The sequence below is a fragment of the Centruroides vittatus genome, unplaced genomic scaffold, assembly GCF_030686945.1.
Source record: "Centruroides vittatus isolate TY-2023 unplaced genomic scaffold, ASM3068694v2 contig_3067, whole genome shotgun sequence".
Taxonomy (NCBI): Eukaryota; Metazoa; Arthropoda; class Arachnida; order Scorpiones; family Buthidae; genus Centruroides; species Centruroides vittatus.
In genome coordinates, this window is record NW_027121970.1 from 153,783 (window position 1) to 166,957 (window position 13,175).

The 13,175-nt window shown below is 31.6% G+C and overlaps 1 protein-coding gene across 2 annotated transcripts; it reads right to left on the bottom strand.

The window, feature by feature from the left end:
- Nucleotides 1-3,495: 3,495 nt before the first annotated feature.
- On the bottom strand, nucleotides 3,496-11,298 carry LOC136972947 (zwei Ig domain protein zig-4-like). 2 transcript variants are annotated; one of them, XM_067267609.1, is made up of 8 exons: nucleotides 11,279-11,298; nucleotides 5,201-5,324; nucleotides 5,077-5,110; nucleotides 4,853-5,007; nucleotides 4,551-4,785; nucleotides 4,329-4,483; nucleotides 3,790-3,912; nucleotides 3,496-3,694 (listed from the first exon to the last, which is right to left on the bottom strand). In XM_067267609.1, the coding sequence occupies exons 2-8, from the start codon at nucleotides 5,294-5,296 to the stop codon at nucleotides 3,674-3,676; spliced, it is 819 nt and encodes a 272-aa protein (XP_067123710.1). In that variant the 5' UTR covers nucleotides 5,297-5,324; nucleotides 11,279-11,298; the 3' UTR covers nucleotides 3,496-3,673. The 2 variants fall into 2 exon arrangements, with proteins under 2 accessions (XP_067123710.1, XP_067123709.1); XM_067267608.1 differs by lacking the exon at nucleotides 11,279-11,298 and adding an exon at nucleotides 8,453-8,529.
- Nucleotides 11,299-13,175: the final 1,877 nt, after the last annotated feature.

Here is a 13,175-nt window from a genome sequence, read left to right on the forward strand (position 1 = left end):
ATCGTAATTGGCAGTGGCGGATTTCTCAGGCTAATATTTTATTAAATTTGTATTTTTAATTACATTTCTATCGATGGAATTTGTTTTTTGTACGAAAAAGTTTCCGTTAGTTATAATTCTTCGAACGTTTGCGTTTGGAAAATACATTTAATAAAATGTCTGGAGTCTATTTTAATTATCTGGATACGGTCAATCAAAGTCCACATAAATAGGGACTATCACAAAAATATTAATCTGGAACGAATATCTATTTTCGAAACATTTGAATGGCATTTTTGTTTTTTCTTTTTTTGCTCCCCAACGTCGATTAAAGATATTCGGAAATCGTACTTTGTTCGGAGGTCAAAAGGTCCTTTCTCTTAAAATATTATTTATTCATAAAATAAATTTATAACGGGTTGTCTTACGAAAAATTTCCGTAATGTTTATCTTAAAACACGGGAAAGAATCACCGTGGGAAATAATATTCATTAACATCTGCGTTACAACAATTTTTTGGCATTTTTACATTAAATTATATTTTTATTATCCTGTATAAAAATAAAGTAATACCTATCTTGACACTTTTCTTATTTTAGAAGCCGTGTAAAATTTCTATAATATTTATTCGACAATTAAAAGAAACTAGATTTGTTTTGGGCCAAGATTGTTTGCGATGGTGTTGACGTAAACGTTGCACATGTTACCATTAGAGTTTCCTTGATCCGAAGATGTAATTAGGATAGAACTCGATGGACGAAATCGCAGATAAGAGAATAGCTTATTTTTGATAGTGCTATTTAGTTGAAACGTTTTTGTATTCACTTTCATTTTTAATCTATTAATATATGAGGTCTATTTAAAAATAGACCTCGTATATCAATAGAAAAAAATATGTACCGTGTATATAAAATTGTTTTCTGTTACCAAAATTATAACTTATTTATTGTCGAAGCAAAAGTATTATTTTTACTAACTTAGCAATTTCAAGATGGCGACCTCTCGAAATAGAATCATTTTGATTTTAATGACAGTATTTGGTTGGTGTTTTAATTGCATTTATTATTGGATTTTAAACGACAATATATACTAAATCGACTATCTAAAAAGATAAAAATTTGCAAGATAAGTGTTCTTCGGTGGGAATGAAGAATGCCAACCGTCCGATTTTAAGTTATTTTTATATTTTTTCATCTAAACTTAATTATATTTAATTTGTTTTTATAATGTAATAGGCCTATATAATAATTATAATTATTCTTAGTCGAATATTTATATGGTTAGGCTATAAGATATCTGCTGCATCTATTTTATTATTAGAATAATTCCGATGCGGATAGAAAGAATTCAATATTAATTCTCGAATTTAATCAATCTGGATAAAGTTCACTTATTTAAAATTAAATCCCCGAAAGGGCCCACCTCGTGCATTATATTTTCGTTTTAAGATCGTGTCATTGGTTACTCCTCGGGGGAGCTTTTCGCATCCAAAATGTAACGTTTTTATATTTTAAATATCAAAAAAAGATATTTTACGGACTTAAATTTAATTTTATCGAGTCGATAAGACAATGGAATGGGATCATCCACTCTCTTAGCAACATTATTAAGCCTATTTTACTGACCGAATTTTAGATGCTGTACGTCTAAACAATTTATTATCTCTTTTTAAATTTAGGTCTTTTATATTCGATAAGGAATAATAGAATATATTTAGCAAATGCGCCAGAATAAATCATAAATATATATATTTATTTATTCGGCAAATTATTTACAATTTTTTCAATAATTTATTCGTTTCCTCCTAAATATTTAATATAAAACTTACAATTAAATTTTGAAAATTTTATATATAAATATATTAGTATATTATACATAAACTATTTATAACTGTAAGACAAATATCGAGTTGTTAAATTCCTATTTCCAAGATGGCGGACACGCTCGAATCGGGTCGGGTCGTTGTAACTCGTGCTACTATGCACAGGACGAATCAATATTTATTACAAATTAAGAGAAATAAACTATTTCGATTTTAATCTTTCGTATCATTTCGAATTTAAGACGATTCCCCCCCCCCGTTTCCGAATTTCGGAAGGAGGCACGTTTTAAATTCGCGGTTTTATTTCTAATTAGCCACCATTTTATTCTGGAAAAATCCCTTATATTTTTTAACGTTACGTGTTTAAAATTCTAACTTCTGTTAATTCTAATAAAACGCCGGAGTATAGGCTAGACCCAAAAAATACATCGTCAATTGCCGGTGGCCTTAGTAACAAGTTAGAATCGTAAAGATCCTTGATTAATAAAATTATGGGGTCAAGGATTCGGATCATTCGAATTCGATTTACAGTCCATAAAGAGATATTTACCTTCCGAATAATATACATTACGTTAATAAGAATACGTAAGAAAAAATTAAAAAAACAAAAAAAAAACTTGTGACGAAAGATTTCGTTATTAAAGTAACTGACGTAAATTCCAATTTTATATTAAATTGTTATTGGTCGACCGAAAGTAAAATAAAAGAAGCGATTGGTTGCAGATTTGAATTGTAGCCTTGTAAAATTAGAATGTTTAGAAAATTATTTTTAAACTATTTTAATAATTTAAAATAAATGATAATTAAATATATACAGAATTTTAAATTTTTAAATTTCTATTTTGTTTTATCGTCGTTAAAAAATGAATTTCATTAAAAACGCCGGAACTTTTGTATAAGTACGCGGTGTTATGTATATGGCGTTTAAGTTTCTTAAAAGATTTTTCTATAATTAACCAAAAATCTATAATTATAACACGATAATAAGTTTAAAAATCGGTAATTTTTGATATCTTTTCTAAAAATAATCGTTTAATAATTTTACGAAATTTAAAAAAGTGCTTTGAATAAGAATACTCTTTAGGTTATCTCTCAGTGAGATTAGGTGAAGGTTCTTTGCGTAATCTGTTATTCTACTTTATTGATTTGTTTATATTAAAAAATATAATGTTTATTTTAAATATTCGCTTCCATGTTTTTTAAATTTTGTATTCTAAAGAAAAAACAATAATAAATATTTTTTAGAAATGAAAATCGCCCGATAAATTTTCGGTTGGTTGTTTTGAATTTTTTTTTATTAGAAATTTTGGATAAATAATTAAAACCAGACAATTCTTAAATATTTCATTTTTATTACTTTTAAAGTGTTTTGCTCAAAAAACAAAATATGTATTTTTATTTTATTTTTATCGGAAAAAAAATTTAATAAATTTTTAATGATTATTATGAGTTAAATTTATTTTTAAAATTCTATTAATAAATATATCTAAATTTTAGAAAACTAGAAAGGAACTCCGATAAATTAATTTAGTTTGGATAAACTAAAGAACGTCATCCGTTTCAGAAGGCATTTTCGAACGGCGAAATTAGTCGTTAATAATAATAATAATAATAATAATAATAACAATAAATCCTAAAAAGTTGTTTATATTACGAAATAAAATATTTTAATGATATTTTTCAATTTTTACTACTATTTTTTTTTTTTTTTACAACACGTATTTTAAATAATTGACGAAAGCCTTCGATAGTTCTAGGTTAAAATAACAGATGGCGTCCTAGTCTATCACCAAATTTCAAAGTAATATTTTTTTGTTGTTTTTGTTGCTGTTAAGTGGCGCGCCGACATTGCCGATGGACGCTTGCTCGAGATTAATTCATCAATTTTTCTCGCTGGAAAAAAAAATAATAATTAATTAATGAAGTGCGAAGATCGACTCGGTCAGGTATTATTATAAGGCGAAGGACAGGCGAAAGGAGTTAATTACCTTTGACGGATAAAGAAAAGTGGATGATTGATCGGTTCCGTGGATATTCTTTGTGATACATACGTAATTTCCCATGTCGCTCCAATCGATATCACGAATGATCAGATCTCCGCTATCTAAAATCTATAATTAATAAAATAAATTACTAAAAAATTTTTCATTCCGGTCGAGCGAAAGAAATAAAATCCGCATATTATCGCTCGATTTATTACCGAACAAAACTTTATTTATAAGAGAAGAAGGGCGAATTAATTCTAAGAATGCAATTTTGACCGACCCCGATGCTATAAACATTAAGAGCAAATACTTAAAATGGTTTTAAATGCGTGTTGACGTCCTACGTTCGAGCAATTTAAAAGTGTTTATCATCGGAGTTTAAAATTTGTTTCGTTCGTCGCATTGCTTAGCAAATTACTACGTAATTAAATCGATGCAGTAATTATAATACATTGGCCGGCCAATCGAAACAAATTAAACTCGCAACGAAATGTAGGCGAAACTACATATAAGTTTGAATATTTGAATTTTGTTATACTCACTTCGTATTTTTCGCTTTTCTGGACGAGTTCGTCGTCTTGATTTATCCATTTGACTGCAGGTTCCGGTTTTCCGGCTACCCTACAGAATAACTGTACGTCACTTCCCGTGTATTCCATTCTTATGTGGGTCCACATGTATATTCTGGCAGGAATACCTGTCGACGACGGATGGGTTATCGTATCATCGAATTAATTTCTTCTATTTACAAACTGAAAACTCACCGTAGGACTTTTTAGTGAGGCAGAACGCATCTTCGGTTATCTTACTTTTGTTATTCATTTCGATTTTGGTATTGGTACTAATTCTATAATAAGGATTTTGGGCAACGCAAGTGTATTCTCCCGTGTCTTGTTCGGTGGCGCAATCGATGAAAAGTCGCGACTTAGTAAAACTTAAACCCAGCTGAGGATTAGTATCGAAATTACCGTCGTCCACTTCGTTCATTTCCATCGGATTCTGGAAGAAACGTCGAGCTCGTGACGTGTCTTAATTATCTCTTGGCTCATTTCAAAAATAACCTTACCTGTTGGATCCTTTTCCCATTCTTTAACCAGTGAATGGTGGGAGGAGGATTCCCTCCGGCTTCGCATTCTAATACTTTATTATCTCCCAAAGATACGTAAAGAAATTCGGGTGGTATACTACGCATTCGAAGATGTGGATTCACATTACTATTTCCTACGAAAGTTTATTACGGTTAATTACATAATCCTTCGGATACTGTTACGTTAATTGCAAACGTCTTACCATTTCTCGTGTTTCTAGAATGTTTCATAACGCCCTAAAAACAAAATTAAAAAATAATTAAGTTTAATGTAAGCGATGGATTAATTATAATTAAAAATACGTCAAACGTAATATTAAATCTTACTCCTAATCCTCTCCTTGTTCGACTATATTCGATATGACGTCCAAAAATGGCGGGCAACAATATTAATGTTGTGAATAATATGGTACGACCTGACATTGCGGCTGAAGGTGATAATGGAAGTTACCTGATGAAAAAACAACATATATATATATATATAAAGATTACGTGGTTTATAACACGAACGGTAGATTAAAGAGAATATGTGCCATAGAGCCGAAGGATCCGGTTTATATTTGATGTCACGATCCTGGGATGCCAAATTATTTCTCTCGGTATCAGAGGGATTATCCAGTTAATAACGAAAGAATTAAGACAGGAAACAAAGAAAGCTAATATTCTCGAAATCTTTTGATTTTCATTAGACGAAACGTGATACTAATAGAAAATACCAAGATCATTAATCCGCCAGGCAATAATTGCAAAGTTTGAGTTTAAAATAAAAATCATTAATAGTTTGAAAATTTACGAAAACGGTGGCTTTTAATAAAAATATCGAATTTACTAATTAATTAAAACGTCGAATGCAATGCAAACTAGCAGCCTACAAATACGCATCAATACCTGGCATTCCGTTATAGAATGGGGTTTAAGAAAAAAAACTTACCAGGCGTTTGCTAAAGAACTTGTCCCTCAAGAGAGTTAACAAAAAGTGAACCAAATTTTATCCCTGCCCAGTCACGTGGCTTCACCCTGTCTCGAGGGGAAAGTGAAAGAAAGGATAATATATTGCTCTCGGTGAAGGGTTGGCCACCTGGTCCCTTCTTTCTAGTTTCCTCTTAGGGGTGCCTTTAATCGACTTCCAAATTCTTGTCGGCTGCATTTTGTCCAACTGCACCCACACTGCAATTAAATCGAACGGCTTTTTTTCCCGGTTTCTTCTCGGTTTGTTGGTTTCCCTTCCTCCCCTCGGGTGGGAACGTCCTTGCCAAAAAGAATAGGAGCGGTCCAAGCTACACCCGCTTTCACTAAAGTATACCTGCGGTGGGAATAAACGTACCGGGCGGCTGGAAACAAACCTCTTGGAAAACCGTGTATAAAATTCTGTGCGATCATCAATCGCTCGCTTACACCACAGGGCGGTTTAAAGATTTTTCCCTCTGTTCTAATCGGGATCGGCGCGGTCCGTTTGTAATACTTCTTCCCTGTTATTAACGAAAAGGGGAGACGACGGGTAAAATCCCCTTCCTGTTGACCAATTTCACTTAAACCCACAGAAATTAATTATAAGGACGAGTTTCTCCCAGCAAAATTCTTCGTCGTTACTGATTTAGAACTAGGTCACCGGATAAACTTTCTGTTATAGCTTTGTTTACTACACCCGGTTACGGTTAAGCAATTTCGTAAAATGTGTTTTTTTTTTCTCTTTTCTGGGGTTCCCGATTCAAATTTGTAGAACTTAATTGTCTAATTATTACACTCTCGTTTAATCGTTATCGTATATTGTTCTATTGACATTACCCAATCGAGTGGGCTTTTATAGTTTCTAGTAATAAAATTCTTGAATGTATTTAAAAGAAACATTGTTTGCCTACCTCGACTAACAGAAACTACGGAAAATTCAATAAATAATTAAAAATAATTTGGTATGTGATTTATAGTTTAAAAATATACAAAGTGTGTTCATTTACAATTAAATTTAACCGTTTTCTGTATATTTATTTCTTTAGGAATGTAAAATGTAGCGGTCGACACACACACACACCTATTTCAATAACATAAGATGAAAATAACTATAACACAATTAGACTTGTATGTAATTTTCTGAATAAAATTTTTAAAAAAGTGCGTTTTAGTTACGGATTTAAATTAAAAAATTCTAATAATTTAAACTGCGAAATCTTTAATATTAGGGATTAAATCCGTGTATTTTTCTGTTTTGTTTTTCATTCGGAGTAACAAAAGTAGAAACTAATTGAAAAAAAAAGTAAATGAACAAAAGAAAAAAAAATTTTTAATCATTTCCTATTCATTTACAATTATAATGATTTAAAGGCGCATTCTTAAGTTAAAGGAAATGACATCGCTCATTTGTAATGCAAATAAACGTCATTCTTAACCATTACGAAACTAGAAAAATCAAATTAAAAGTCGTTCTACAGATCGGAGTTAAAAATAAAACTCGATGCCATCATGGGATGAGATAAACCAATTATCGGAACCCAAAGCCAATATTTCTATGCAACTCGACGTTAATCCGTTAAGCCGCGAAATTACTTAAAATTGATCAATTTGCGGATGGCTCCGATGCGTAAAAAACAAGTCGGCCGCCATAAACAAGGCGATTAGTACGAACCCGTATTGTAGGAACCGTCCGAAAAATTTGTTTATGTCTGGATGCAAACTTCGGTATTGGCCGGTTCACACGCTCCTGTACGTGTTCCAGATAATTTGGCCTTTCGCCACTCCGGCAAGGGTCAGCCAGTCCTAAGGTCACAAGGTCGAAGGATAACCGGGTCACCGTGTCTGGTGCGGTAAGTTTGTATTGTGTATTGAAAGCCCCGAAACGGTTCGAGATGGAAAATTTCGTGGATATATTTTTTTCCCGCACCTTTTCCGATTGTTGTTGACGGTTTTTAGTATGAGAAAATTGTTTCCTCGTCCGCTTCAATGGAAATATTTGGCAAGAAAAAGCGGAAATGGGTCGGATTTCGGTAAATAAGGCGGTATTCTTAAAGAAACACTCTTTTTCTACTATTGAGGTTTGGCGTGGGGGAGAAAAGGGGTTTCACGGTTCCCACATAAATTTCATTGTTGACTCTGTGAACAAAAATACGACATTTCTTATACAAACAGTTCGAAAACCCAAGGTCCTTTTCTACCTGCTGACGTCTAGACACCGATAAAATCAAAAATATTCTATACTCTGTTACTTGAGAAAATTAAAGTTGCCCGATAAAATTACTATTTAGCTAAAATCGAATAAAATTTCTATATATATTTTAATATCCACTAACACAATTAAATTAGTTTTTGAACGAATTCGGTTACTCGAATTTTCTCGATTTGAGCAAAGCAACTAATTGTATTTAAAATAAATCTTACGAAAATTATATAATTACTGTAGTTTACTTATAAATTTTTTTAATTGTAATTGGTTATTAAGTAAATAACGTTCGTGCTTGTAAATTCTTTCGGGTTATAAGGGAGTAATATAATACCGTAAATAATGGAGAAGCGCGTAAAGAAGAAGCCGAGACGATTAGAATGGGGAGCAGAGATGGATGGAGTTAAATAAGAGAGGATGAAGCTTACCTGTGCGCAGAAGGTCACTCTAACTTGGCAGCGAATGGTGGCGAAGAGGAGAAGCTTGTACTTTAAATACCCGCGCCGAGTCCCTTCCCCCCGACGTCCACCTGTCGTGGCCCTGTCTAACACGTGAGGCGAGTACGGATGTCAAACCACTAATCGGGCCATCCGGACTACTAAATCCCACCTCTGGTCGGGTTAGACAGGTGACCAGTTCCACGCCGATTATTAAATTTAAAGTTTTAAATAATAGAAATCTTGTGTAATTCTGTAAAACGATAACTGTAGGAAATTAAGAGGATCCCGATAATGTGTTAGAATCATTATTTGAATAGAGACGTGGCAGATCGTTAATCGAAAGGACGTTCGCCACTCGAACGTCCTTTCGATTAACGGTCCGTTGAAGAAAATCCCACTTAATCGGGAGGAAAAAAATAAATAAGTAAAAAATAAGAGCATTTACGGAACTAAGAATTCTCTATAATCCGCCATGTTGCTTTAATCTCTTTAAAATTGTAGAGTGGGTAGATTTTTCCAGTGTTCGGCGGATTTCGCGTGGTTTGGGGATTAGGCCCCGGATCCATCTTCTGGGCCCGAAAAGGATTTATAAGAAGATAAAGGCCCGACCCGACGGATAGGCAGAAGTCGTGCCGAATTATCTCGGAAATCTCGTCGTGTCTCGTATAGGAAGTGATCGGCATCGCGTAAGGTCAAAGAACTGGTCGCAATGGCGCCAACATTACCGGACCTTGAATCATTCGACTTCATTTAATGACGTCACGGCTATTTTAGGCAGAGAAAATTTTCTTGCCCCGTGACGGGAGTAGGACCGCACCCGACCAACAGCCGCCTTCCGTCGTTTCTGATTGGTCCGTTCGACCCGTTGGGCCAGTTAACGGGTTTCATTCCAAGTTTAAAACTTTTTCGAATTTAAACCGAAGAAGCTTAATTAATTAATTTTAGTTATTCATTTGCATAAATTAGAGAAAAAAATTTAACTAAAATATTATATTTAATTCGAAGAATAACGTGCAAATTAGCATAAAAATTGATTTATAATCGGGCATTTATATAAGTAGTGTTAATTTTAAGGTAATAATTTATAAAAATTCGACTTAAAAAATAACGTATTGGGTTTAATTATATCTTAATTGAATAAAATAATCAATTAATTCTTATTACGTACTAAACTATAATTTTAAATATAATTATTCGACTATTAATAACGATAAACTTCTCTTTACAGTAAATTAGCATTGTAAATATTTATTTATATATACTCAGTTGTAAGTTATCTGTATACCAAGCCGTAAAATGACTTCACTGGAGAATTACTTGTTTATTAAGATCCTATGTAACATTCTCTTAAGTTAGGAAACCTTTCAAGCGGTTTTCTATTCCATTTTTAACAAAAAAAAAGTAACGTGTTTGCCTTCTAAATAAACTCTTCCACCGGCTTCGACAATAAATCAAATATTATTCGAATTATTTTCGAAAATACAAAGCATTTATTAAGCAATAAATTGTCTTTCCGGACAGATAAATGTATTTAATAAGCACTCGCCATCTTGTTACGCATTTGTTTAATTAATTTTACCGACGTGTTTGACACTTAACGGGCGGATACATTGGCATTTAATCTTATTAGAAATAAAATTTCCATTAATGTCCGTTCCGTTGTTTTAAACAATATCAACAATAGCATTATCGTTACTTGTAATAACTAGAAAACTTACCACGTAATTCACTAATCGAGTGATTAAACATTAAAAAAAATAAAATTCTAATTGAAAAGTTCCCAAAAATATTATTAAAAATAGAAATTAATTATACTAAAATATGATCTTTTTAATGTTTTATTATCTTCTCTAATTAACTTATGAAAATAATAAATTAGTGATTAAAATTAGAAGCTTTAATGGTAATTAAAACAGTAAATAGAGTTTACGATATATTTTTATAAGCTATTTTAATATTTATTTTTTAATAGAAACTTTCTTAAAACTTACCACTTATGTCTAATTAAACTTTCGAATATCTTCTAAATAATCTTTAATTGCAATTTGTTAATTATATTTAAAATTCTTTTTTTAATTATGTAAAATAGTGTAATATCTAAACTCTAATTTATCGATATCGAAAATATAAAGTACATTAGGTTTAATGTATACATATTTTCAAATTCTAATCAACGATAATCCGTGACGAGTTATTTGTTTATTAATTATTTATCGACAAGTTATACGATAATTACAATTAAGAATTTTGAAAAATTAAGTTTAGGATAAATTCTATTGTATTAAACATTTGAATAAGTTTCCTTATTAATAAGTAAAAGTTTTATTTTCTTAAAAATTGTTTATAGAAATGTTTGCAAAGCCCTTTAAAACACTTTTCCCTGCAAAATGCGTTAAATTGTACGTGAAAGCGGCTTTACAGGTGCACGCATCTTTCATTTTTTTAAAATGTAAACCTAACAATTGCTATATTTTAAAATGATTTTTTCTCTTAAATATAATATTTTTAACCTTTTTTTCTTTTTCGTTTTATTTTCTCACTTCATTATTCATTTTCTTGTTATCTAACGAACATCAATTGTTAAAGATTGAAAAGAAAACGTGCTTTATCTGTAAAACGGACAAAGTTAATAGCTTCTAATAATTTATTATCGGTTAAATAAACTAGATAAAGCTTATCGTATTCGAATAACCTACATCTAAATTTTTTATAGCCTTTTACGGGGTGAAATATATATATTATATTTGGTTTTGGCATATATTAAAAGATCGTAACGGCTTATCGTTAAAGCAAAGTAAAGAGGTGTTAACTCACCAACAAATCTCTGTTTTGATGATGAAACAGTTTGGGTAGTAAAGTAGAGACTGAGCGGATCGCGGCCAAATCGGAGGATAAATAAGCCCTCCACCCACGCCGAATAAACTCTCATCCATAGAGCATGCGCCGAGAAATAAGTAGAAAATGAAAGTTTTCGAACATCAAAACGGAAATGATACATTATCGCAGAGAATCCCGATTAAAGTCATTTGTGTTTATTAATAGTGAGTTAACGTCTTTGGTTTATTACTTCTAAATTTATATATTTATACGTTTTTAAACTACAGTTTCCTCCCTTTTCAATGCCGAGAATATCTTTATAAAAATTCAATTTTTGGAAAGAAAATTAATGCGTGTTTTTGCCCACAAGAAGAAACGTTTCAACAATTCGGATTAAAATAGACACTCGCGTTAATAATAATTTTTAAAAAAGAAAAATGTTAATAATATATTAAAATAACTCGGGTCTCATCAACTTTGTTTATTATCTCTGCTGATTATGTCTCGAAAAATTAATATGAAGTTTTTGAAACGTAAATTGAAAATTTTTCGTCGTTATGCCAACGGAAACTGGCGGAGATAATAATTAAAAAATCCAGCGACGAGTTGCTTAACTTTCCTGGTCACGTTTAGTCACGCCATCTGTTACCATATTTTATTTAAAAAACTTTTCTATTTTTAACTATTATAAAATGGCAAAAAAAAAATATTAATTTTCAGGCTAGGGGTGGGTTTTATAAAAATTTCTAAATGCTAATAACCAGTAAAATCGTCATTAAGTCCGACCCTACAGGAGATACGCATCACTCCCTTTATCTCTCCACCCTCTCAACCTTTAACCACCAAAATTTAACAGCGTAGATCTCCCTAATAAACAAACCTTTCTGCAAAGTTTCAGAAATTTTCCACAAAAAGCACCGGAGTTATTAAGCTTCAAACAAGGTGAACAAAACCGTGCCTCCCCCACACACGCACTAACATTCATACATACAGAAATTACTTCGAATTTTTTTGCATTTCTCGACGTTTCTAGGTGTCCCGAGTCCAAAAATGTAAAAATTGGGGGTGGTTATTTTTGGCTGATGGCCACACTTTTCCTGTGTGTATATAACATCCGGAAAAGTAAAAAGAAAGTTTTCTTTAGTATAAATGATAAAAGGCGATTACTAATTTAATAAGAAGAATGAGAAAATAATTTATTCATGCGATGAACCGAGATTAACTTTGGTCCAGAGTTTGTCTGGATACTTGTTGATAGCAGAGAAAATTACATACAATAAACTCGGATAATAAAAGCGCGAGACGTTCGTTTATAAATGCAAACGGGTCATATTTTTATTTGTTCGTTTATAATAATATTTTATTGCCATAATAACGCACATAATTACAAATAAATAATTATATGTAAAAAAAGTTAATCGTACAATAAAACTTTTAATTTTGTTTAATTTTACAGAATTTTATATAAATCGTTAATTCAAAATCAACAAATTCGACCATTTCTCGAGAATTAATATCATTTAAATGTCTGTTTAAAACGGTATTAAAACTGTAGAAGAAAAAATAAATAAATAAAACGGAATGGCATAATTTTTGCATAAGGTTAATGGGATGCCCGAAAATCTAGGTTATACTTCGTGCATGGCCGAGTAGTCGATAAGCAATCGACGTGCGCTACATGGCGGAAGTTTCCTGATTAATGTTCGGATTTCTTTAAACGATTCAAATAAATTCGACTCGTAGACTTTTATAATATAAATAAGTATCCTTCTGCCATTCAAGCGGCCGATTACCTATTAAATAACTTACTATTTTATAAAATAATAGCATTTTTGCGCTTAAACCAGCGTTTTTGATATGCTGTATTTTAAAACTGGAGTTTTCGTCTTTTTTC